The sequence below is a fragment of the Styela clava genome, chromosome 10 (genome assembly GCF_964204865.1).
Source record: "Styela clava chromosome 10, kaStyClav1.hap1.2, whole genome shotgun sequence".
Lineage (NCBI taxonomy): Eukaryota > Metazoa > Chordata > Ascidiacea > Stolidobranchia > Styelidae > Styela > Styela clava.
Genome location: NC_135259.1, coordinates 22,126,050 through 22,153,963, shown reverse-complemented (window position 1 = coordinate 22,153,963; position 27,914 = coordinate 22,126,050). Strand labels below are relative to the sequence as shown.

Here is a 27,914-nt window from a genome sequence, read left to right as displayed (position 1 = left end):
GAAACTGTGCTCAGCATTTTGGTTCAACTGCGTTTGCTCCAGCGACAACGTGCCATCCCTATCGCTGGTAAAAACACTTCGTCATCCCTCTTATTACCCTGGGCAGGCTCCAATCTTGTTGAGAAGATCGCTGAAACCCTCGCCGTCGTAGGGTGGTTTATGTAAGCACTGGTCTGCTATGGCTTCACAAGTTCATACATATGAAACAAGTAACTGTTCAGCTATTCCTGCCATGGACTGGAAACACTGTTGTCAGACAAGAGGCCGTGGTTCACCATATGATAGATCTATCTTACAAGTTTGCCCCGGCCTTGTTCTCCCCGTCCCTCAAGCTTTCCCATATAAATCTCATCCAAACACAAATATCACCTAATGGTACAGAACAAAAATTTTAACTGAATAGGCCACTATAGCAGCAGTTGTGTGTCGAATACAGATAGAGAAAATACCAAAAATATATAGGCTGAATTAAAAGTGCATAAAAGGTAATTCGATAAATTGCAATCGAGAACACATAGAGCATTGTAAAGTCATAGAAGGACTGATTCGCGAGTTATTTTTTAAACGTTACAGACGACTCATAGAATGCTGATTCCGGGGCTGCGGAGTTTGATAAATTCCAAAGTCAGAGTCATTTGAAAACAACTCTAGATTGGAAGAAGTTTTGACCGAGACTCCAATCCCCACTCAAAGTTTCAACTAATAAACTAAATTAAAATGGGTGCCATTTTAAGTAGATATGCTGCTGCTCCCACTCTTAGAGAAAAACCAAATTTATTATTACAAAAACTTTGATGAAATAATATGTGAGAATAATTCACAAATTTTACGGGCACAAAATTTATCCATAAAGAATAAACTGAATTTCTGTCTATTTGTGAACTTTAAACCCCAAACTTTCCAGTTGGATGCTAATCAGGAAATGATTCTAACCAAATGAAGCTAAGAAACCAAATCAAGAGACATCATGTGTATGTTTGTGAACAGAAATGAATCAAAATGGATCTTCAATAATCACAAAAATGGCGCTCCCGTAGCATGTGAACCAAGATTGTGGACCCCGGAACGTAGTATGTGTACCAGATTATGGTTAGGTCATAATTTTATTCCAATTTCCTTATTTTAGTTCTATTTCGAGTTCGGGGACTAGACTAGTATTCTACCTGGAATTATGGCCCAACCCTAACCTGGTACACATACTACGTTCCGGTGTCCGCCATCTTGGTTCACATACTACATGAGCGCCTAACAAATTTGTGGCCCATAACCATGGTTTCTATCAGCCTGAAGGTAAAACGTGTTATTCTAAAAATAACCAGTGAAAATAAACATCCAATTACATTTTGGCATTTTGAAAATGTGGATTAAAAATATACGACTCAATAAAACCTAGGTAAATAGTTGGGAATAAACAGGCTCTGGTGACAGAATGGGTGGACAATTGCTTATAGTTGGCATAAGCAGCTGGAGGTATATTATTCCTCCATTACGGAGTAAATTTGACCTCGATTGAAGGGGTGAATCGACCTCTATGGGGTAAATATGATTTGCATTGGGAGTTACATTCTGGAATTAAATCAAACCAGCTTGGGGGTAAATTTGAAATATATAGGGAGTAGATTGAGCTGAATAGGAATTAATATCATTCAATTTGCATTGGGTTAAAATTCTGGGTTTAAATTAAATCAGCTTGGGGTATTATTCCTCCATTGTAGCGGTAGATCAACCTCTATGAGGATAAATAGAATTCGATTTGCATTGGGGGCTACATTCTTTGAGTAAAATAAATCAGATTGAGGGTAAATTTGACCTCCATTTCTGGGGTAGATCAACCTTCATGGAGGTAAATAGGATTAGACCTACATTGGGGATTAAATTTGACATTCATTTGGGTATGGGGTGAGCTCGACCTTATTAGGGGGTTAACATTGGAGGCAGTAAATATACACTATTCCTCTACTACTCGAATACTCATCATGCGCTACAGAAAGCCTGTCTAGCTTTCTACACAACGAACCATATGAATACTGACTAGTATATGAAAACTTGGTCTTCTAATTAAATTGAGTCCTTTTGTCAATGCGACCCTTTGCAGAAAAGATTTTATGAATACGGCAGTTACAAAAATACGAAGTTGTGTGAAAAATAACTTCAAAATGAAAAAAAGTGTACAAGACTTTGTCTAGCTCTTTGGAAGCACAGATCTGAGAGGGGATGTCATGGGTTAGGACACCGCTCTAAGAACTAGGCTAGAGATGGCAAACCATTGAACCCCCATGGTTTTTTAAGGACATATTAGGTCGCAAAACACAACACGATAAATTTTTTTTTAGAAATGTCGGCCCTAATTCAATCTAACAATAAGTGTACTAAGGTTGCAACAGCACTCACTGATGCAAACATTGAATGAATCTATGACCTGCAGTCCTATCTCATGATCAATTTATAATGTTTGACCCACTCACTAAAAAAGTTTCAAAAGTCTAGCATATTGCACTAACAGTCCTTGGAATGGTTATCCTCATATCTTATTGTGACATCATATGTGTCATGACATCATAATTGCATTGACGAAAGCATATGTGACATCACTGCAAAACTTATAGTTCATGTTTTGCCGATGTATATGACATCATCAAACCGATGACATCATAAGAAAACATCGTCATCATCCTCAGGTGATTGTAATTCGTTTACATCGTAAACAAAAACTTTGTTCCGCTCCGCTGGTATTTCTTTTCGATTGTCAGTCTCTCTTGTGACGCCATTAACGGTTTCCACGGTAACTTCTGTCTCGTTTTCAGCTCTCCTCTGAGGAGTTCCCGAGCTTGATTCAATCTCTTCTAGAGTAGGGGGGAGGGCATGGTCGCTGTGATGGCATCGTATCGTTACTTGTTCATCAACAGTTGGACACTGGATGGCACTCTCGCTACGTCGCGATCGTAGTATCGAAGATTTGGCACGAAATGACGCAAAAATACCTGAAAATGTTACAGAATGTTTCAAGGTTACGCCAAACAGCTGATTGCAAAAGAGAATACTACAAGGACTTTTCCATATTTTTGTCGAAAATCTTGATAGTGATAATAAGTTGAACTAATTAAAAAATATGACGCCAGGAGATCGAGCTAAGGACGAAGACTAAGTTTTTGTAAAACGAGATTCAATTTCTGAATGGCCTGGAGTCGAGTGTAAATTTCCTATACTCTCATAGACTTCGAAATTTTGAAAAATATGACGCTCACTCCCAGTTCTTTGTCGCGTCCAGTCGGGCAAGGGGAAGTAAAGAATGTTTTAACAGTTTATAGTGTGACGAGACTTTGGTAAAATTCGTCTTCAAAGCCCGCCTTTGTCCAGCAACTAGCTTAGCATTATGTGATGTTTCAAGTAAGTGTTTCCCAACCGGAGAGTAATTTTGCTTAGTATTTGCTGTCGTACAACAACTAATATTCTTTATTATTATTTATGCACACATTAACTACCCACTTGAACTGTACAAAAACAGGAAGGTGGCGTGTGCATAAAACTTGCAAAGTATTCATTAAATATCAGCTGGGCGGTGTGGTTCACCATGCTAAGCGTAAGAAATACGCTTGCCACCCAACATCTCTGATTACCCTGTATTAGTTCGCAGGTTCGAATCCCATGTGGAGATAGTTATGAGCGAGAAGATCGCTGGTCTCCTCACCGCCGCAGGGTGGATAACGTAACCGCTGGTCGGTTACGGCTTCCTCCACAATCAAGTCCATGCATCTGGAAAGAAATAACTGGCTAACTAATCTCATACCCGACCTGGACTGGTAATTGGACGAGATGCTGTGGTTCGCTGTATGACTAAGCCGTCTTATCCATTTTTCCCTCCTCTGGGACATGTAAAACCTATTCTAATATTAAATATATGAAGTACTTTCTATGCCTAGGCAGGGAGGAATGAAGAGTTCCAAAATAGACGAAGGGGGGACTTTAATGACAAAGGTTGGAAACTTCTGTTTTGAATAGTCAATCCATCCTACTTTGGTGTGGAAACCAACTCATCACTTACTTCTTCCTGATATTCTCCATGAACTTCGACCCCCATTTGACCTTGATGAACTTGTTTCGCTTGGTCGATCACTATGGGTTTTCTTCCTACAACTTTTGTTTCCCTTTGCTTCTGCTGCTTTGGCTGAAAAATATTAGAAAAGTTTTTCCACTTGTGCGAACGAAAGGGGTCTGTCCGGGGTAATAATTCGAAAAATAAGATGTAGACCGAATTTTTTGGAAACAATTTAATTTATCTTCTAAAAGGGCTGAAAAATTCAAATGCAGTTCCAGGGCAAAAAAAGAGAAAATCGCTGCTATGAATCATTGTAGTTTAAAACAGTTGTTCTAACTAAACCTTTCCGGTGGATTCTATGTTTTAGTAATTATGTGCTCGGAGGAGCCAATCACAATAAAATAGTCACACACAATTACATATTTAATTTAAATTAAAAAAAAATTCAATTTGATTCTGAAATCATCAGGTATTCAAAATCGCTCAGCCTAACTGACATTCCTCCTAACTATAAATCCAATACAGGCTGAGGACGCCCAGCTCAACTGAGATAACATCTTAGCTATATACCTTGGTGCCCTTGTGCTTCTGCTCTCTTGACAATTTCTGTATACATGGGTGGAGGAGCATCAGACCGCAGCATGGATTCTATGTCTTGTATCCTATGGTTATCTGGAAGAAGAGAATCTGTTTGAGGGGTGGCAGTGTATATTGGGGCTAGGGGGTGACTCCTCTATAGGCCAACTATAATGTATATTGGGGCTAGGGGGTGACCCCTCTATAGGCCAACTACTATTATTCCTAAATGCTGTGAGAAAACTTTCGAACGTTCGAACAGGGATTTCGATAGATTTCATGAAAGTTTCAGCAACATAATAGACCCAGGAGCTGCTCGACTAAAAGCCTGTTATAGTGAGCTTGGAGAGGCTGCTTCTACTTTTATTCCTAAGTTGATGAATAAAATAGGATTTACATATTTATCCCGGGGGAGAGGAAAGCCGATAAGACGGCTTATCCATATGGCGAACCACGGCCTCTCGTCCAGTTACCATTCCAAGTCGGGTATGGGATTAGTTTTACTGTATTGTTTGTTTTCGGAAGCATGGACTTGGTGATGGAGGAAGCCGTAACCGACCAGCGGTTACGTGAACCACCCAACGACGGCGAGGAGTCCAGCAATCCTCTCGCACATAACCATCCCTGCATGGGATTCGAACCTGCGAACCCACGCAGAGTAGTTAGAGGTGCGGTGGCGAGCGTATTCCTAACGCTTAGCCCGTTGAGCCACACCGCCCCGCTGTGTTTGCTGTGGGCAAACTTCGTTCAGATTCTGCTTACAGAGGACTTTGCAAGAGTTTGAACAGCAAATATCAGCAACTCTTCCATCCCTGAGTGCCGTGAGAAAAATTACGCAGGGCTGCTTCATTAAAGGGTGTTCCACTGATATCTAGCAAAATAGGACAGGTATTTTTCCGGAATTGCTCAGCTACGGTAATTTATTTCCCTTAGAGCTCCGCGTGTGAAACTGAGGGCATGGGATTTGAAACCGGGATATTTAATCAGCTATGTCAATACTTAAATCAAATATCAAATGCCTTAACCCAGTGGTTATCAAATGGTGGGGCCTGCCCCGCTTTTTTAGGGGAGGAGTCAAGCTTATCAAAAATAAAAACATTTGTTAGATTTGATCTTGTCCGCTTTATTTTGGATATTTACATTCTTTTATTTTGGATATTTACGTTCCATTCACCTATTTTCAACATGTTTTGGGAATAAAACATACTTTCACCTTACTATCTGTTATTTGTAGCTTATTGTTAGCTAGTTATTTTTGAGGTGGGTGGGACGCGGGACAAGTTATAAAAAAGGGGCGTGGCCTAAAAAGTTTGAGAACCACTGCTGCTAACCGCTAGACTACAAATATTTGAACATTACTCTTTAGATTTTGAGAAAAAAAAATGCAAAACTCACAATCTCCAGCTGTTGTTGGTGTCAGTGGAACAACTTCATGAATTTCACTCAAGTTTTCGCCGTTATCTGAAAAAAGGAGTTAAATGTATTCGAATTAGTTGTGTGAGAGATTTATTTATTCTAAAACAGTTCTAAATCAGGGTTTTTCAAACTGGGGTCGCGTCCCCACATGGAGGCGCGCAACAAATTTTAGCAAAAAGCACCAATTTTATTTATATTCTGTTTTTACTTATCGATTTTAATCGGTAAGTATGTTGATAGGTATTTGTCTGTCTGTATGTCTGTATGTATGTCTGTTAGATGCACGCGATATCTCACGAAAGCGAGATTGAATCTGCTCCAGATTTTGCATGTGCATTCATCTTATCTCGGACCAGAAGTCTATTGATTTTGGGCGAATTATGTCGTTTAATTAGCGAGTTATCAATCAATTATTGATATAGTGATCTAGATTTTTGTAAAGCGAGAGGATTTTGAGACACGCCGAGTGTGTGTGTGCCATGCGCAGTGCGCAACTTACAAGAGCGGATGAATCGAAACTGCAGTTTCTGTTTTGGGGTATCCCCTAACTATCGATCGATAAGTCTTCGGTTTCCAACCGATATTCTCGTTTATACTTTTGATTTGAAACTCGTATTATATGAAAGTAATGTTTCATAGTGAAATTAAACGGCCTGTTTTGTTGGCATCTCTCTAAATATTAAAGTTTCGTGACAGTAATAACTTCAATTGTCTTAAGTTTCGGGGGCTACGAGACACATCAGTGTGGTGTATCTTACCAGGTGTTAGAAATACGCTTACTACAGAAGCGTATTCTTAAGCTATGATTACCCTGAGTTTGGTGGATAATTATGTGCGAGAGGATTGCTAGACTTCCTTCCATCGTAAGATGGTCGAATACGGCTTCCTCCATTATCAAGTCCAAGCATCTGAAACATATAAATAGCTAACTAATCCCATGTCCAACATGGACTGGTAACCGGACGAAAGGCCATGGTTCGCCATATCTTATTGTCTTATCTGTAATGTAATGCCTGATAGTCAAAAAACATCACCTTCATACTGATTAACCCTTTCTCACTAATTAACATTAACCCTTTACCCACCTAGTGAATTTCTTCGATCGTTCAATTCGAAATTGATTCCACAGATTGAAAGACGAGACGAGGATCGGCAAAACAAACATAAACAACAGAGCGTCATGCAGAACTGCAAAGGAAATAATATTCATTTTTATAAAATGTTGAATCATGCCTTTTACCTCAAATGTACTAGCGCATCGTGCTGAGAGTTAGGAATACACTCGCCACTGCACCTCTGATTACCCTATGTGGGTCTGTAAGTTCGAATCCAATGCAGAGATGGTTATGTACGACGAAAGGATTGGTGGACTCCTCATCGCCGTAGGGTGGTTTACGTAATCGCTGGTTGGTCACTGCTTCCTTCACCATCAAGTGTTTGGATCGAAATCTTTTCCGTTTCCTCATTGTTCTACCCTATTTACACCCTAGGTGAGGTGGGGTATGGGGTTTGGACCTAAGATATTTCAAAAGTCACCGAACTCTCAAGTTGTGAGTAAAGTCGAGTCATGAGTCTTCCATCATTTTTGTTTCGATTTGTTGTAATTCATTGAGTATTCCTGTGGCCCCAATGCCATGTTTTGATGCCATGCCGTTCAATGTGATTGGAATTGATTGTGGTTAATTGCCTATTCCCGTGGCCCCAATGTCATATTTTGAGGCATTCGTGTCATAATTAAAAGCATGTTCAATGTGATTGACTGCTGTGGTTGTGACAGTGACATTATATTTTATGGTATCAATATTAAAATCTATGGCATCACTATTATTGCCTTTGTTGCTAGTTTCCAATTCCATTGTCAAGTATCCCCAAAAATGATTGAGATACGTTTTTTAATGCTGCGTGGTGCGTTATAATACATGGCACCATTATTGTATGTGTACCAGGTTAGGCCATAATTTTATTCCGATTTTCCTTATTTTAGTTCTATTACGAGTTTGGGTTGTCTGTGTTAGCCAAGTGCCCATAGGTTTCAGTCCCTTTACAAAACTTGATGTAAAGTAGACGTACAAAATTAGTTACCTCCATATCGGCACACTGGAGCACCCAATAGTGAAATATTGAAATTTCATTACATTATTACTTGAGTCAAACATAATTAGGTAAATAGTAGATTTTATGGCCGTAAAAAATTAGGAAATTCAAGCGAATTATCCAGTGGAGATGTTTTGTTTGGGTTGGAACTTTCAAGTTCTCACCATTTTCGTTAATTGTAATAACGGAAATATTTTAATGGAATATTAATAACGAAATACTCCACCATTATTAAAACGAAATATTGATTCACGGCGATCAGGCCTCGTCTTGATTCGCGCATTGTTGGCAGGGGCGGGAAGCTGGCTTGAGCCACTAAAATTTCTCGTAGTTCTGGCAGCATCAAAATGTAACGCATGACATCACGGCTACGACTCCAGCTCGCAAGCCCTCGGTAGATGTATTTCTGCACCAGAAACGTCAGATGAGCCTTTTAAAGGTATCCGATGTGCCCGTTTTCAATCAATAATAATCACCGATTTCTGAAAGTTAGGTGGACTTACCATCATTGCAACGATCATAGCAATCAGAACATAATCTGACGTCGATCCCATCAATCCCTCGTCAGTTGTTCCTTGCTCTTTACTGCCACCATCTGGTGGGACATGATTTCGATCAGGAAATCCAAAATTGCTTTTTAGTTCATCATCCCTGGAATGGAAATTCATATTTTAAATAACATAGGTCTGTCAGACGAAAAATAGTTATAAAACTGAAACAAAACTTTGACTACAAACATCCACTTTAACGCTATGAGTCCGAAAATATATGCAAATTAACCCCACAAACACTTGACTCAAGATTAATGTTGAAACCAGATATAAATTTGACTGCGGGCCTCACTATTGGATTCGGATTAGGTAGGAGTATTATAAGTTTAATTCCCTAATCAGCATAACAGATGATAAAATATAAATATATATAAAAAAGGGCACATAATTTAAATTAGAAACTCTTTAAAAAATCACGACTATTTTATGACCTTTGACCTCCCCTCTCAAATTCAACATTGAATTTTTAGTATGGTTGCTTGGTGGTTAAAGCATTTGAGTTGGACTGAGTTCGCATCGTTAGTTACACATCTTGGACCCGAATCCCTTGGCCCCACCTCACCAAGGGTGTAATAAATTAGATACTCCTGCAGTGTGTGAACAAGGTTAGGGTTAGGCTGTAATTTTATTCCGATTTTTCTTATTAGCGAATTCGGGGACTGTCTGTGTTAGCCTAGTGAACATACCCCCTGCCCATAAGTTTTCGTCCTTCACACAACTTGATGTAAAATAGGCGAACTAAACAGCTTGAAAAATTAATCTTACATCCTGTCTTCGAATAGATGGAGATCCCGTTCGTTTTCAATTTTTGTGTCGTTAGGTTCACTCCTAATTATACGAAATCTGTCAAAATAAGAAAAATGATCAAGTTTCAATCATGAATTGGTTCAAAAAGGGCCACATGTATTCAGTGAAGGGGTATGATCTCTGAGAAGTTATACGCACTCACTCAGAAATAAAGGAGACTCATCTCTGAGCAAAGTTACGGGCACTCACTCAGAAGTAAAGGAGACTTATCTCTGAGCAAAGTTACGGGCACTCACTCAGAAGTAAAGGAGACTTATCTCTGAGCAAAGTTACGGGCACTCACTCAGAAGTAAAAGAGACTCATCTCTGAGCAAAGTTACGGGCACTCACTCAGAAGTAAAGGAGACTTATCTCTGAGCAAAGTTACGGGCACTCACTCAGAAGTAAAGGAGACTTATCTCTGAGCAAAGTTACTGGCACTCACCCAGAAGTAAAGGAGACTCATCTCTGAGCAAAGTTACGGGCACTCACTCAGAAGTAAAGGAGACTTATCTCTGAGCAAAGTTACTGGCACTCACCCAGAAGTAAAGGAGACTCATCTCTGAGCAAAATTACAGGCACTCACTCAGAAGTGAAGAAGATTCATCTCTGAGCAAAGTTACGGACACTCACTCAGAATAAAAAGAGATTTATTTCTGAGCATAGGTATACACACTGTCTCAAAAAAAAGGAGACTCATTTATGCAATGACTGAGAAATAAGAATAAACTTTACTCATCTCTGAGCGAATTTACGTGTATTTACTCAGAAGTAAAAAAAGCAAATAATATTGCTCACTCACTCAGAAGATGACAAAGTTACAAGAAACTACTGACACATCATAGTTTCATAGAATAAGGTTTAGATAATATTCGTAAAAGGAAATATATCCACGATAGTATCTGCATGATAAGAGAAAAATACTCTTAAAAATGCATAAATGCCACATTAACGCACATTAGTCTTTTATTTGAAATACAAAACATGATTAGTCCTTAATACCACAGATTTCAGGCACGCAGCAGCCAGGCATAAAAATTATCTACATTGTAAGTTGAATTGTTTGACAATAAAATATATTCACCACAATCATTTAAAATCTGAAATATGCCTAATTGTTCTAGAATTTTTTTTTTGAATAGCGACTTTAAACTAAAACACCTTGGAGTTGGTAGAAAAGTATGGCATATTCTGCAGCTAATAGTTACATAGTCAGCCTCAACTACCTGAACTTTTCAATAGGTAAACCCAACCAGGAACAATTGTTAAAAACTTGCTAAAACTGAACCTGTCAGCCCGATTACGCGAAAACCTCATGAATATGCATTGGTAATGCATTCTCAATAACCAGTATGGCTTTTTTGCATCTCTGTTCATCCTGAAATGCCATATTTTGATCATTTTTACATTGTGTATGTTGGATATGATAGAAAGTTTATATTTATCCTGGGGGAGAGGAAAATCGGAGAGACGGCTCAACCATATGACTAACCACGGCCTATCATCCGGTAACCATTCCAAGTCGGGCATACCTAGTTAGTCAGTTATTTGTTTCCGGAAGCATAGACTTGTTCGTGGAGGAAGCCGTAACCGAATACCGGTTACGTGAACCACCCTACGCCGACGCGGAGTCCGGCGAACCACACGCACATAACTGTCCCTGCCATGGGATTTGAACCTATATTTGTAAGCTGCGCATGGTTGAATAATTGAATAAAACAATGCAGTGTATGCAAAGCGTAATTAACATGTTTATTTATCAGATTGTTAAGTTGACTTTCCAAACCTTGGTTCAAGCCTAAATCCCCTCTCTTTCCAATTTGTAATTGACGACGTTGCTTCGGACCTACTGTAGGCCCTATGAAACACCGGGTCAATTTAAATTCTCTCCAAGGCCCACTAGTGGCCTGCATGAACACTTTGAGAAACACTGAGCATTAGCGCAAGGCTTTTACACCTGAAAATGAACATACTGTTTCATTTTTGAGACTAATTTCATAATTTGAGGCGGAATTTTCCATACTCCATTTGCCCAGTAGCAAGGCATATGAATTATCCGGATTATAAGTTTGATTGTTTGCTTTAAGCCGCTCTTGAGCAATAAACCAACAACAAACGAAACATGGTAAATAGATCAGATTAGAGAGTTTCTCCTTACGTTGGTGATTTATCATCTCATATAGGAGATCCGCTGATATGCATTCACAGAACCGCCACAAGATGCGCAAATTTTGATGAGAACATAGCACACAAAAATGGATTCCATAGAGCTAACAGAAATATTTGGAATAATCAAAAGTAATAGCCTTCTAGCAACAATCTTCAACCACTGAAAATTTCAAAGCAATTGGTCCAGTAAGAGAAACGAGGTTTTTTCATAACGATATAATTTTACAATAAAGAACAAGAACAACATAATAATATTATTGATGAGTAATGTTACATGCTTTTCACTCTAACCAAGGCTCTGTGCAAGCAGTGTCTCATTAAGGAGTTTCTATACTTTGAAAAGACCAAAATCTGCATAGTTTGATATTGTTAATCCAATTATTTATATTTTCCTAGAATTCAAGTTGGATTTCTGAAGAGTTTTTATGAACACAGAGAATTCTGTGGTGGGAATACTTAAGGTAACGAGAGGCAGCTGCTTAAATTGCACTTTGCTATATTTTTAAAAAAAAAGATTTTCAAAATTCCAAGATTTATCCTTATGTTCTGAAACTCTATTACTATCTGACTCCTAGGCTATTCAACCACACAAATTCCTATAAGTTTCTTAATTAATTCTACGAAAATGAAGAAGTTTATTTAATACTTGAAATTCTGATTATGTATGATTGAAATCTGTGCCCTAAGGTTTCAGTAACACTTTACAGGTTATTTCTAGAATATGTTCCAATTGGGTTCTATTCTTTCACGGTCACCCTGCACATATCGCTATGCTATACTAACTGGCTATAAAATAAACTTCAAAGCTCTACTAAGCTTAAAACTTGTTCCTTACATGCCAACCTGACAACAATGATGATTAATCACCTTTCTACTTAAAATTACAAGCCGGAAGCATTAAATGTCACTTTCTCAATAATGGTTTACGCGAGTTAGCGTTTACAATAATAACAATGCTTCAGGTTAACGTGGAATTAAAGAACGACCAAAACCGAATAATCTGAAGATATGAGTTTCATGTAGGATAAGATTTATATTCTTATCTCGGGGGAGATCAAAGCCGATAAGACAACTTAATCATATAACGAACCACAGCCTCTCATGGTTGCATGGACTTGATGGCGAAGAAAGCCATAACTGACAACAGTAAATATGTGAACTCCCCTACGGGAGGGAGGAGCCCAGCAATCCTCTCACACATAACTATTCCCCCATGGGACTTATCAGAGGTGTGATAGCGGGCGTATTCCAAACGCTTTGCACAATGCGCCCCAACACCAAGCTATATATTCATTTCAAGAAGCTGATAAGACTATTTACACGTTAACTATCTAGGGTTCAATCCGCCTCACTCAGGAATAAATTGGGTAAGTAATGCCGAACTGAAAATATTCCAGACACTCAAATAATAATGCTATTACCGTAGATACCAGTGGGTGCTTCAGTAGGGCCTCGTTCAAAGCCAACGGTGTAAAAATTGAATACATTTTGAAATGAAATTTACAAATTATAAATCAGATCATTGGGTTGGTTTCCATAGAAACTGTATTATAAACATAGTATGGATTGATATTCTATTTTTACAATTTGGGGAAATTAAACTTTTTTCTGGCTATCAGATTTAGTTTAATACTTATCCTATGAGGTAATGGTTGGGGTGAAAATGAGATAACATGTCCTTACATGATTCATTCTACTGAAATGCATTTATACTTTTATTTTCGTTTGTTGGCTTTCTTATCATTGAGAATGACAAATAAAATACCTCATTAGAAGCAAAACTAGGCATTAAAAGTGAAACTGTTTGTGAATATCTCCATGCCTCACAGCACTTTGCACAGAAACCGATCTAATTCATGGAAAAATTACTCTGGTTTCAGTTCAGAGAAATGCATCCAGCTCTGAAAATTTGATCGGTTGCATCAGGGTCTCCCAAGGGTCGAAATTGTGCTTTTGAATTCGCTACAGCCAGAAGTTGAAATTTTGGAATTTCCATGGTGATATTGGAGTGGAAAAATACAAATATCATTTAGTTGCCTAAGCATCAACTACTAGCAGTCTATTGAAGGTGAATAAAATATCTCTGTGGAAACACATTTAAAGCAAAACTTGGTATTTATAGAGAGAATAAAAGTGAAACGGTTTAATGTAATTATCTATATGCCTCAAAGCACTTCACAAATATTTGTACAAATATGCTGTTTCTGTTTCTCTATTTGCACAAAATATACTGTTTCTATTTGCACAAATATTCTGGCCTACTTTACAATAACAGCCCATGATACAGGGCCATATTCAGAGTGACGAATCCACAATATACACTTGTTATATCTACAAATCCGCTGTCTACCGCAACTTTCAAATAAGAAGTGTACTAAAAAATGTCAGGCAATCGAACAGAACACTAATCATTGAAACTGATGAATAATTAAAATTTGACACTGAAACTTGAGACCTGACAAAGCAGGCAATGATTATTTCATTGGATGTTTCGCTGAGTATCAATTTTCTTGTTTACATCTGGTTTACAACAGAGGAAGTAGGCCATAATGTGGCCCTTCAAGCCAGTTAGCGCGGCCCTTGTAAACACTCAAATTATTCGCTGCCAAGCATAAAGTCTATGTTTAAAAATCTCACATGCATAAATAAATATGTAATGATTTTTGTTCTGCCTGTGTTAAATCGTCCACCGAATTGCCCAGTGCCTTCATTACAAAAAGGCTAAGCTATGGTCGCATTCTCTCCTCTTGCCTTCCTTAAATAAAAAAAAAATTATTTTTTGTGTGGCCTGGATAAATGTCCGATTATGGCCCACTCCTGTTCCAGATAAAATGCAGACCCGGAAAGATTCTGGCCGAACCATAGTAGCTCCTAACGAACCAGTAAATAGTTGATATGTTATTCACAAAAAATTTGTATTGCGCGATGTTTGTTGTTTGACTACCAATTAGATGGTTTAACTAACAAAGCCTTGCTCATCAATAATACCAGTGCTCCAACAATCAAGTTGCTAAAATTCGACTAATGTTTATTTAGATATTTGAACCTTAGGTGTCGCTGCTTGATAACCAACTTTGGTTCCCCACGGCTTACGGCTTTTCTAATATTTAAAAATAGTATTTCTGTGGTAAAACTTTCAAAACCCCCCCAAACAACATTTTCCAAGAAAATCAAGACAAATATTGAGCGGCTGCAAATTATTTTTAAACCCCCTGAACCATTCATTACAGAATTGTCCGCTTCAGCGATTACACGAAAGTAGAGGATTATAATTCCAGTACAGACATAAATAGACTAAATTTTGCCTTAGGGGGTAAATGAAGTCAATACCAATAAATATGCAAATGGTTCTGTGATGATAAATAATAAGTGACCTTGGGGTGAGTTGAATTCCAAATTCTCATTTTTTACTCTCAAATGATACATGCAATCCCTTGTAAGAGATCATTTAATATTTTTTCAATCCATTTTAACAACTTGTCAAAAGCAGAAACTAAACTGAAAAGTATTCACACAAGTAATTATCATTTTGAAAGTTGATGTTACAGCTTCTCTCTAAATAGACATGCAGACACTGGTACATAAAAAAATATTTTGAAAGGGGCGGCATCGCTAATTAGCTAAGCAAATTTAATTCACCTTGAATGATGCAGGTTTCTGCATGAAATCTTTAGTTAACTTGTTAAGCAAACAGGTCTAACGTTTAAAACACCAAGCCTGACATGGGAAAACTATGGCCCGTAAAACAAATCTGGCCCATTGGGTAATTCAATCTGGCCCACCTGATTCTGCCATAACCAAACTGAAACAAATTAGGATGTTTTAGCTAAAAAATACCTCAAAAAATTTGTTGAGATTGTGAATAAATTCAGTTTTGGCACGAGGCTTATTGTTTTCAACTTTTTATTTTGTAACAATGTAAATATTGTTCGTAAAATATAACTTACACTTACATGGCCCACCAGTCCAGGTGAGCAAAATTTCTGGCTCCTGGTCCAAAAACCTTGCCTACCCCTGCACTAACCCATCGCATCTATTTTCAGAATACATTTTTCATAATTTTTTATGCCCTTTGCATATTTTGGAACTCCACATGGTGGCTCTGTATGCATAAAATTTCAATCTTCAAATGATCGTTGACCAGTGTTATGTATGACTTGCACTCCGACTACTGCACACTTTGAATATTTCATAATGTACATGTAGATATGTATCGCAAGGTTCCATTACATTTGAACCCACGTACATTTGAACCCATGACAATTGCACCTGTATGCTATTGCACCTATGGAATTTTTTTTGTTTCACGAATAGTTAAACCCATACTAACCCTAACCCATGGGTTTTAGCACCCGCATATAGATTGAACCCGTGGATATACACATGGGTTCAAATGTACGGTCACCGTATCGCAATAATACCAAAAAGTCAATATTATTAGTAAAACTACACCAAATATGCAGTAAAATTTAGGTACTCCGTATGTGAACGAAGATGGTGGACACCGGAACGTAGTATGTGTACCAGGTTCCATAATTTTATTCCAATTTTAAATTCAGTTCTATTATGAGTTTGTAGACTAGCCAAGTGACTCCCGTAGTATTTGTACCTGAAATTATGGCTTAACCCTAACCTGGTACACATACTACGTTTCATGTCCGCCATCTTGGTTCACATACTTCGAGAGTACCTAAATTTCTGTATCCATCCTTGAAAATTTGTTTTCCCGGTATGAATGGAAATGCGGTACCAAGCCATTACCCATACTCCAGAATATAATCTACAACTCAAAGGTCTCCAACTAACCCAAACGTTCTGCTACCCGACACACCCAGTCTCTTATTTATACATTCCCAACTGAGGTACTAGGGTTCGTTGACCTGTTCTATTTCTGAAAGCGACAACATGTTCTCAAATATTTAATAAACGAGGCGCGCATGGTAATATTTGAAGATATTTATGACATCATAAGTTAATAATCAACAACCTCTTGTGATGTCAAAATTGGTAATTAAGATAAAATACCATTCTTGAAATATGTGTTTCGGTTTCACAGATACCTAGTAATGGTGAAAAAAATCTAAATATAAAACGGTAAATTTACTTTAAAAATGGCTCCAGGCATCACTGGCGAATGGAAGTGGTGACTCCTCTACGGCCCATGGGCCGGGGCCACGGCCCATCGAATCGGGCCACAAGTTGTGCAAAGGGACTATTCACTTGGCTAACACAGTCAGTCCCCGAACTCATAATAGAACTATAATGTGAAAAATCTGAACAGAATTTTGTCCTTAACCCTAACCTGGTGCACATACTACAGGAGTACCCGTTTCTGTAGCTTGGTATTTTGCTTTATTTTGATATGAATGAGTATCCAAAAAAAAAATTTGGTGGCATACCGCTATTCGTTTTTTGATTCGAATATTGACAATTTTGTAAAAATTTAAAATCAAGCCCAATTAGATGGGCCGTGGCCCCGGCCCATGGAGGAGTCACCACCCCTGTAGTCACTGGCACTGCTATATTATGATAAATCTAATTATTATAGTCTAACTCAGTAGTTCGAAATCTTTTTGTTCATGCGGCATCAAATTATCAGGGATAAACTCCCGCACATATACACACAAAAAAATTGCTGCCTTTGAATAAATTTGTGATCGTTAATGTGTACTGTATGCTTTTTAAAGTTTGGCCTAAGGAATAAAGGCTATCTATGTCAACTCAGCCCTGCCTGAATTTCCTTTGAAATACTAAACTAAATCACTCATGTTCGCGGCTCAGCACATAGAGAAACTGCAGATCGCAAAATTGCACGCACAAGTAGTGTCTAACTCTATAGTTACTTAACATTTACATTACAATGGAGGCATCTTGCACTTTGTCTTTTGCACAGTGAAATATGCCCATGAATATTACAATAGTGCTTTAAAATAGAACTGAATAGTATAAGTATGACTATATATTATATTTCAATTATATTTCTTCCCTAAATACTACAAAGTTCCTCCCTCATAGAGGATTATTTACTTAACACACCCTAAATAAGCTTACCGGTATTTAACATTTTAAAATTTAAGGAAACCGCATTTTTGTGATAGCTTAGTTCTAGCAGCCGAACCAAAAAATGAACTTAGGGCAATATCTATCTAAGACACTATCAAATCTAGTACAGATACAGATTCGAATCAAAACATATGATGCCCCCTGGCCATATTGCCAGAAGATCTAAAAGTCCATTTCTGAAAAATGTGACGTGGGCAACTTTAGGATTTACTGTGGCAATTAGCAGTTGAATATATCATGTTCGTTAGCCTGAAACTGAAATTCCTTTTTTATTATTAATTCCTTTTTTGCCCAGAAACCGGTTCTAACACGCTAACTTAAGAAGGACATCAAACACGACATAGAACCGATACTACAACAGCTAGAATTTCGGGTACTACCGTAGCATGTGTACCAGGTTAGGGTTAGGCCATAATTTTATTCCAATTTTCCTTATTTTAGTTCTATTATAGGTTTGGGACTGTCTGTGTTAGCCAAGTGAATATGTCCCTGCCCATAGGTTTCAGTCCCTTTACACAACTTGATGTAAAAGACGCAAACAAAATTAGTTACCTCCATATTGGTACACATACTTCTGGAGCGCTGAATTTAATAAAACCAGACCAAAAGATGGCCCATGGTCCATAATGACAGAAAAATAAAAAAGTTCAATTCTTGAAACTCCGACGTAAACTACATTGGTTTTACTGCAGCGTTATGTCCCATCTTACTACAAAATAGGAAACGTTAGCTTTTGTTATACGCCAGCCCTCATTAAAACAGACAAAATTTAAAACGAGAGAATCTTTTTGGATACTAATTTTCCGTTAGACGGACAAGAAAATAAATTTAATGAATTAAAGCCTGCCATTTGTGGCCTTATTATTTAAATTATTAATGGGAACACTCCCCCGGGAAGAGACAAAAAGTTTTGTAAATAATCAGCAACGAACGTAGATAAGAAGATTTGTACTCGGATAAAATAAGAAACAAAATCGCTTTTGAATACGGATTTTACGGATCAGATGGCGCACACTGTCAATATATTGGTTGAAATGGGTTTTTATTCATACATATGGTGTAGGGGTTTCTAAAGCAACACTGGTTTGCATGCCATTAAGCGCTACCTGATCCATACCTTAGGTGCTCCGGCTTAAACACGATTAATTTTTAAGAGAAAAAATGTTAAGTCCGCCTATTATACAAAGATTTCCCAATCTGAGAAATTAAATGTATTTCAATATCGAACGTAGCTTTCATTCACAGGATTCGGATTAGCTATTTATTTTAACATACTGTATAAGTAGGCTATTTATAGATCACATTAAATTTTGAACAATTCAAGCCAAAAAGTAAATTGTTAAAACTCTTATATTTCATTGTCCTGTTTGGTAACAAATAAAATCCAATGATATTTTCAATGAAATAGTAGTAGGTACATTCACATTTTGCCCATTTATCAATATGGTGGGAGAATTCACACTTAGAATATCAATAAAAATAGAATAGGATTCGGTATTCTGGATTCGATTTAAGTATTCTAGAATAGTAAATTATTCTATATTGCCCATCCCCACAATGACCTGAGCTGTTCCAAGTCTCACATCAAATAGTTTTTATTAACTTGTACTTTTTGCGAACTTGGAGGGAGCTGACTTCGATGATCGCATGGCGGTATTGCTCCCTCCAGTGTACAGCGAAAACAGGTTTTTGTAGCCCTATTTTTTTATTGTTGTTGGTTGTTTTGTTTTGGTTGAAGAAATAATAAAAAATCACTATGATTTTCAGTGGCATTCCAGTGCTGCTTGTAAGTTTACTTTCCTCAGAATGTACCTTCCTTCAAGCAAATTTCATAAAAATAAGTCAACGCTTTATTATTAAGCAATCACCACACTAGACAAAATAACAACTCCAGACATCGAGTGATTGATTAGCGAACATGATTGAACCGAAGTCGTATCATGATTAGTTGAGTCATTCCTCGCAGACAGATAACGTTGCAACTATTTCCTGACATAATTTTCTATTCATCGCCCTGTGATATTTACAATTTCTTTTTTAGTTTAGTTCGATTTTTAGCGCGGAAAGATTTTCTTGAGAGTCTGAAAAGCCTTTCAAGCTATGAAAATTGCTATGTACAGAAAAATACAATTCTTTTACTTTCCAAGTCATCTTTGCTGTGGCATTCTTCACTCAATCACCAGCATAAAACCAAAGAAGTAGAATACATCCCATAGAAACCAAAGTGATAATACCAAAGGTGATAACCAATTCAAAAATTGACAATAACACAAGCAATTCTAATTGATTGGAAACCAAAAACAATTGCACTCGAAATCCCAAACAGGCAAAGTTTTTCTTATTCAAATGAAGCTTTGATAGATTATTTTCAAATCCTTAAAAATCATAAAAAGTTTCAAAACGTGACAGTAATTAATTAATTAACACTAATTAGTGTCTTGAAAGTCATTTAAAGATCGTGACCACATCCTCCGTCACGCCTATCAAACATGTATCATATTTCAATTGAACTTTTTCACTATGAGATCATAATGAGTCATAGGTACAAAACATGAGTTATGTCATCCTGGGTCGTCTGAGGCCCCCAACTGAGAAATAAACAAACAATTTGTCATCAGCTGTCGGAATTTATAGAACATAAAATTCCTGCACGGCCCATAACATAGTGAATACGGCTCTTGGTTGACAGCTCTAATGTATAGTAAAGCTCTTCTGACATGTTTCCCAACTAGAAAGGGTTACTTTCCCAAATTTCTGACGGCATCAAATCGGTTTTCTGGACCCAAATTTTTTGGCCTCATTATATTTTTATAATATATTGGACGCCGAAGGGTGTGCCAATCGCCTTATTTGATTGACTTTGCACTGTCAGCGTTTATTCACCTTATTCTTTTCATAAACTTAATGGTAATCACAACTGGCGGGTGCAATAAAGCACTCCCTCTTGCCGATTCATGGAAAAACGACAACCAACTGGGAACGCAGCTTTTTACTTGTACATATAGCGCACTACTTATAATAATAAATTGGGTCGGCAATGCTGGGTAGAGAAGCTTATGTTCTCTAATTTAATGCTCAGACATGAAGCACAAAATACCCGACAGAAGTCGAACAAAATTTACTGGAATAGATAGAAACAAATAAAGATCAATACCAGGGAATTCCAAACAGAATTTGAAATTTTGTTTAAGAAAATTTAACCTTTTTAAAAGATTAAAACCATGTTTGCCAATGACTATATCAAGAGTGTTAAATCAAGATCTATAAATAAAACCTCATGCCAAGAATTCGTGCCAAACATGTTTCTGAAATGTCTCATCAATCGTGTAATGACTGCTGTAACAAACTCAAAAAAAAGGTTTGAAAAAGACATTCATTGAAAAGACATTTATTGTAACCTGATATTTTTAACATAGGCAAGATGCCAACACCAAGCACTAAAAAGATTGGCTAAATTGAGTTCCTTTGATTAGCTATTATCAAGGAGGGCCGAAACCCAATATTTCACTATTCCGAATACATTCCAGAAAATATTTCCGATTATAAAATTTCGTACACATTCTAAGTTTGGGCAAGTTAATGTGGAAAATTATATAAAACACTATATCACGACATAAATATAAAAGATCATTGTGTTCTCTGTGTTGTTTCTTATCAATATGTGACCATTTTATCTAATTGTCTGACAGCAGGAAATCTCTAAATTTTGAAATGAAAATGTTTTTAAAATTATTCCTAAATTATAAATTTACTATGTCAAATATAATGAATTTCGAATGTCCTCAAATATTTGATTTGTTTGGTTATTATTCATCTCAGCAAAACAGCTTAATGCAATGGTCGCTCACTTGCATGACAAAGTTAATTTTACTATTAATTTTATGACGATGAGGCTCAGTAAATCAGTAAAATTCGGTCAATACTAATTATTACTGGCAATAAAATTTAATAGTTCTAATATATCAAATATTTTTATTATACAGAAATTAACAAAATCAACAGATGTGGGTTAAAAAGAACTTTGATGTGCTTCATGCAACTAATGGCCGCCATGAAAAGGTGCATTGTATGAAAAAAAAATTATATCCTGATTAAAATAAAAACTTGGTTGAGATATAATAAGAGCAACCAACCAATCCCTAACTAAGCCTTTTTATTGACTTTCCTCTCTCAAGGATAAAAATCATATCTTATTTCTAACTTTACCCTAACTGACCTTATAACAGAATTTGTATTTATAATATCTCTGTGGTTGTGGCTTGTGTGCGTGTGTGTGTGAATTAATTTCCTAATTTTAGGTGAGTGAACACGTACCACTTTTGTTAGAAAAACCTTCCATCTTATATTCTGTACGATTTAAACCTTATCTAAGGTTTTGTTTGCGCTCCAGATTTTATAATCAGTTTTCCTTTATTTGTTGTTATCAATCATTTATCACCTGTTATGATGATTATGGAGTTGAAATAAACTTAGGTAACTCCCTAATATGTGTACCAGATTAGGGTTAGTTCTACTACCAGTTCGGATACTGTCTGTGTTAGCCAAGTGAATATACCCCCTACCCATAGGTTTCAGTCCCTTTACACAACTTGATGTAATATAGGCAAACAAAATTAGTTGCCTCCATATTGGTACACATACTTCTGGAGTGCCTAAACTTATACTTATAGAATTGTAACTTTATGAAAACACTGTACAATGCAGAGATATTGCTTTCAATCCTGCCTCCACCATTGCCAACTAGCCATTGAGTCACGTCCGCTATATAAACCATAAACATTGTTTTATAAATAAAACTTTCACTGCTTGGATCCCCCCAGGCTATATTTTCATAATTAATATAAAGTATGGTTAATTTTAACCCTGTATTTTCACGCTCCATCGCTGCAGCTATCAGCGTTATACATTGGGAGCATATTACTCAACAAATTGAAAATTAAATAAATTTTTCATACTTTTTTTTTAAATACTACATTGTAATTTGTTATATTTTATCTTGCCCGCATATTTTGGATATTTACATTTCTTTATTGTTTTGAGATTGCAGCGAACTGTTGTGCTAAGATCTTAAATATCCTTAGCATGGAGCATGTTTAAAAATTCAACTTCATGCAGTTAGTTCACAGATTCTAGAACGCTCCTCTGTTATTTGGAACTTATTGTTAGCTAGTTATTTTTTAGATGACGCACGAGACTTGATAAATTCTAAAAAGGCAGAGAACCACGGTTCTATATAATCCAGGTAAGCTTTTGGCAATTTGCAGGTCGACCGTGAATGCACCAGAAAGGAGTCTCTTTTATTTATGAGTGAAAGTACGCGACCTTGATTTGAACCAAATATATTATAAAAATTTTCAAAAAAAATATATAAAGAAAATAAATTTTTTTTTTTCTGAAAGTTTATAAAAATACATTTTTGACTATTTTTAGAAACCATTGATACTAGATCCTTATCAGCGATTCATGAGAATAATCAATCATGTAGATAAGATCAACTGACAAGAACGGATAGTTATCACTTGTCAGTCATCATAAGTTTATTTTTTTATGTTTTGCCGCGATTTGGGAACCACAGCTCAAGTTAATATGTTTTACTAATATGCATGTACTTGACAGCTAATTATCGGGCCAAAATATAGCAGCACCATTAGCTGAATAAACAGAGTATTAATTGATTTTTCAACTCATTATGCATAATAGATTATCCAACCTAATTAAAAATTATAACACAAATAAATATACGTGACATTTCGTTCGATCGGAGTCAGAGTTCTTCAGACAAACATATTTCGGCTATGAAATGAATTTGTCAGTTTGCAGCAATACATTTTAATCGCATAGAAAACTTATCTTTATTCTTGCTACAACATCTTTGCATTATATACAGTCTGGCATGTTTTCAATGTATTTAAAGTAATATTTTTGCAGAAGTGAAGAGTTGATATTGGCTCGCAACTATTCTGTTACTCTCTTGACTTTAAGTTGATGGCCTGTGACTTTTTTTAACCTTTTATAACAAATTTTGTTGTCAGTGACCAGCTGTACTCATGCTAAAATAATATTGCAGGTCTTTTGCAACTCATGAAGTTATTACAAACTCCCTCTATCTATTCCAGATCTTAGTCAATTTCATTGTTTTAATTTTAGTCGAGGGCCTTTGACTTTTTCGAGAAATTTTTATAACAAATTGTCTGCAACCAGCTCTATTCAAGATGAAATAATATCGCAGGTCATTTTGGATTATGTTTTATGACATATTTATAAGCCTCTGTTTTCAAAGAAGACTATGTACGAGTACAAAGAGCCACTTGTATTTAACGACATAGAAGGAGCTACAACAGACATGAGCAAAGTACGACACACAGTCCAAATTCGGCCCGTCGGGTAGTTCAATCTGGCCCACTTGATACTGCCACAACCAGGGATGGCCAATTCGAATAAAGTATTCGAATGTATTCGAATATCTCGTCATTCGAATATCGGAATTCATGTTCATAAGAATATCGGATATTTGTGTGACGTCACACATTTTCGACGCCGCTTTCAAGACGTTCCCGTTGAATGAAAACATTCTCGATAGAAACTTGCGCGTGATTGTTTTCATCACTCATCAGCGTAACGTGTTATTTAGGCCCGCAAACGCCTTTACGATTGTGTTATTTTCTCTAAAACGAAAATTTTCCACAAATTTTTTCCACGATAACCATAACATTTATTTTATTTTTGTACGCGCACAGAATTGTGAATCTGGTAAATACGTTCATCGGCGGCGAGTTTCTAATGACTACGCAACTTTTTGATTGAAAAGCGGCAATTTAAAATACTGAAAATAAAACCGTAAACAACATAAGTTTTATTGAGGCCCGCGAAAATTTAAAAAACGCTTGAAAGCTCTAAAAATATTTAATACATTTTATATACCATTTAAGACATTTTGCCCGCAGCAAAGAAGTAGATAAGAATGGTCTCTGAGAAGAATTATCGGTGACCACTAGAGTGCCAAAGAGCTACATGGTTTATATGAAATCATGGCGGCAATTTACAAGTTAGTAAACACGGATTGACATGAAAGACTGAGGGAAGTTCCTGTCAATGTCATCAGAAAACAGCGATGAGGCAGTGAATCGCGCATAAAAGATGTTTTTGGAATAAAACTTTGGACATAACATTATTCGGGACCTTTTTCAGGTATCCTCTCAACTAATATACGAATAGTTACACTAACTAATAAAAGTATTTTGTTTATGGGGCCCATTCGTAGTTAACCAATGTATTGACCATTAAGTGGGATGAGGGGATAACTGGAAAAAAGTCATTTTGTCTGGTACAATGGTAGACTGATCCGGTCCGATATAGTTTAGTACCGCATGCACTTCTAGTTGGCCTGGCTCAACAATTTTTGCATATGTCATTCCTAACCCCCGACCTGACTACATCACTAAAAAAGTACATCACTATGACATCACAGTGACATAATAAAGATCGCCAAAGTGTACGGATGGTCGTCCAAAATGAGCAGACGATCACCCGAAATCGAGCAATCTATATCTCTCATCGCAACGATCCCGATATGAGAGAGACCACTGGAGTTAGTGAGTTTGTTATCGCCGGCGCAAATGCCGTCTCGGACGATCGTAGCTATACTTTGGCAAGCTCTTATGACTGATTGTGACGTCGTAGTGACATAATTTTTGGATGACATAGTCAGATAGGTACTTGTGGTACTAAACTATACTAGACCCGACTGATCAACGTCAAGTACAATTATAGGTCTACTATTTTGAAAATACTGTCATCTCCCCCCATTTGCGACATTGTCTCCCCAATATATTAATACCTTGGATGTTTCGCGAAAGTATAACTTTGACTTACCATAATGATGCATGTTCCCCATTGCCTCTACATGACAAACGTAAATAAAAAGCAAGAACAAAGCCTCTAAATACCAAAACATTAGTCCAAATAACCAATAATACAAAGATGGCGGGAATTGAACATTAGTTAGTTACTACAAATAAAAAAAGCTTTAGCCGTTCCCGTTCAAGGTTATCAAAATGGAAGAACAAAAATACAATACACTTACAATATATCTTCATCTGATACAAGTTTCTCCAGTTCCTTACTTTGAAGCTCTAAAAATATTTAATACATTTTATATACCATTTAAGACATTTTGCCCGCAGCAAAGAAGTAGATAAGAATGGTCTCTGAGAAGAATTATCGGTGACCACTAGAGTGCCAAAGAGCTACATGGTTTATATGAAATCATGGCGGCAATTTACAAGTTAGTAAACACGGATTGACATGAAAGACTGAGGGAAGTTCCTGTCAATGTCATCAGAAAACAGCGATGAGGCAGTGAATCGCGCATAAAAGATGTTTTTGGAATAAAACTTTGGACATAACATTATTCGGGACCTTTTTCAGGTATCCTCTCAACTAATATACGAATAGTTACACTAACTAATAAAAGTATTTTGTTTATGGGGCCCATTCGTAGTTAACCAATGTATTGACCATTAAGTGGGATGAGGGGATAACTGGAAAAAAGTCATTTTGTCTGGTACAATGGTAGACTGATCCGGTCCGATATAGTTTAGTACCGCATGCACTTCTAGTTGGCCTGGCTCAACAATTTTTGCATATGTCATTCCTAACCCCCGACCTGACTACATCACTAAAAAAGTACATCACTATGACATCACAGTGACATAATAAAGATCGCCAAAGTGTACGGATGGTCGTCCAAAATGAGCAGACGATCACCCGAAATCGAGCAATCTATATCTCTCATCGCAACGATCCCGATATGAGAGAGACCACTGGAGTTAGTGAGTTTGTTATCGCCGGCGCAAATGCCGTCTCGGACGATCGTAGCTATACTTTGGCAAGCTCTTATGACTGATTGTGACGTCGTAGTGACATAATTTTTGGATGACATAGTCAGATAGGTACTTGTGGTACTAAACTATACTAGACCCGACTGATCAACGTCAAGTACAATTATAGGTCTACTATTTTGAAAATACTGTCATCTCCCCCCATTTGCGACATTGTCTCCCCAATATATTAATACCTTGGATGTTTCGCGAAAGTATAACTTTGACTTACCATAATGATGCATGTTCCCCATTGCCTCTACATGACAAACGTAAATAAAAAGCAAGAACAAAGCCTCTAAATACCAAAACATTAGTCCAAATAATCTGAAAAGTGTGAAGAGGATTTTTACAAAAAAATAAACATATAGCGTATCACCACTATCTACAGTCTGACACAGTTCTCTGATTCCAAGAATAGCCTCCACGTAAGTGCAATCCCCTCCTTTGCGAGACAGTCCGGGCCTTTATATCGGCGAAAAGACTAAAAGTAAGCGCATCACCATTGGATTTCTCAGGAAAAAAATATCTGATTTAGCCAAAGAAAAAAATTTACTGCATCATTCGAGAGTTTTCAGCAAAAATAAACGCAATTTTTGCCATGTGACCAAAAACAATTTAGATTATTGTCGAGAAAAACATGGTTGTGCCAGACGCCCTCGTTTCAGAGACAAATGGACTTTTTTTTATAGAACCAAATGTCAGGTCATCCTGAAATCGGAGAACTGTGCTGATGATTTAGCAGAGTTGTGGATTATGAAGATCGACAGGTCTACAAACAAACTTCATTACAAACTCCCAACGAGTCAAAATTTTAAACATCTTGACTTGGGACTTTCACTCTCAATACAGCAATAAAGAATAAAAAATTCCAGTAGACATTTAATAAGGCATTAGGTTGAACAGGCATTCTCAACACGTTGTACAAACGTTACTGCATAAAAACTTGGGGATTGTGGTAAAATCTTTTTCGACACTGACATATGCTAAAACAAAAAATCTACCCCATCAACACCGAAATAGAGCCAAGAATTGATCTTTGTGTGTTGTGCGAAATCTGCAAGAACATAGGTATCAATAAAAGAATTGTCAGGTTTCTTATTATCATTTTTCGATATTTTCTCTGTTAAACAACTTTCCTCTACTTTTTTTTTATGACTTTTCCTCTATTTTAATTTCAGTTCCTGGAGTGGCAGAAAAAATTTGGCTATAGCCTATCGTGGATCCTGTACCGTACCGGTAATTGTTGTAAATATGATTAACCCTCTGACCGCACTGGAATAATTTAGGATAGGTTAGGATAGGATTTACATATTTATCCCGGGGGCGAGGAAAGCCGATAAG

The 27,914-nt window shown here is 36.9% G+C and overlaps 1 protein-coding gene across 1 annotated transcript; it reads right to left on the bottom strand.

Moving 5' to 3' along the window:
• Window positions 1-376: 376 nt before the first annotated feature.
• Window positions 377-26,896, bottom strand: LOC120337399 (uncharacterized). The gene is made up of 9 exons (XM_078117081.1): window positions 26,803-26,896; window positions 25,775-25,823; window positions 9,439-9,516; window positions 8,626-8,773; window positions 7,114-7,216; window positions 6,008-6,073; window positions 4,607-4,708; window positions 4,043-4,165; window positions 377-2,981 (listed from the first exon to the last, which is right to left on the bottom strand). Exons 1-9 carry the CDS (start codon window positions 26,882-26,884, stop codon window positions 2,650-2,652), a joined length of 1,083 nt encoding a protein of 360 aa, XP_077973207.1. The 5' UTR covers window positions 26,885-26,896; the 3' UTR covers window positions 377-2,649.
• Window positions 26,897-27,914: the final 1,018 nt, after the last annotated feature.

Excerpts from the sequence above, each read along its gene's own strand:
- LOC120337399 (XM_078117081.1), bottom strand. The coding sequence starts at position 26,884 with ATGTTTTGGTATTTAGAGGCTTTGTTCTTGCTTTTTATTTACGTTTGT. Across the intron at positions 9,517-25,774 it reads GTATCAGATGAAGATATATT|ATTTCGTATAATTAGGAGTG; the intron begins GTAAGTGTATTG and ends TTATTTTGACAG. Across the intron at positions 8,774-9,438 it reads CATCTATTCGAAGACAGGAT|GGATGATGAACTAAAAAGCA; the intron begins GTAAGATTAATT and ends TTTCCATTCCAG.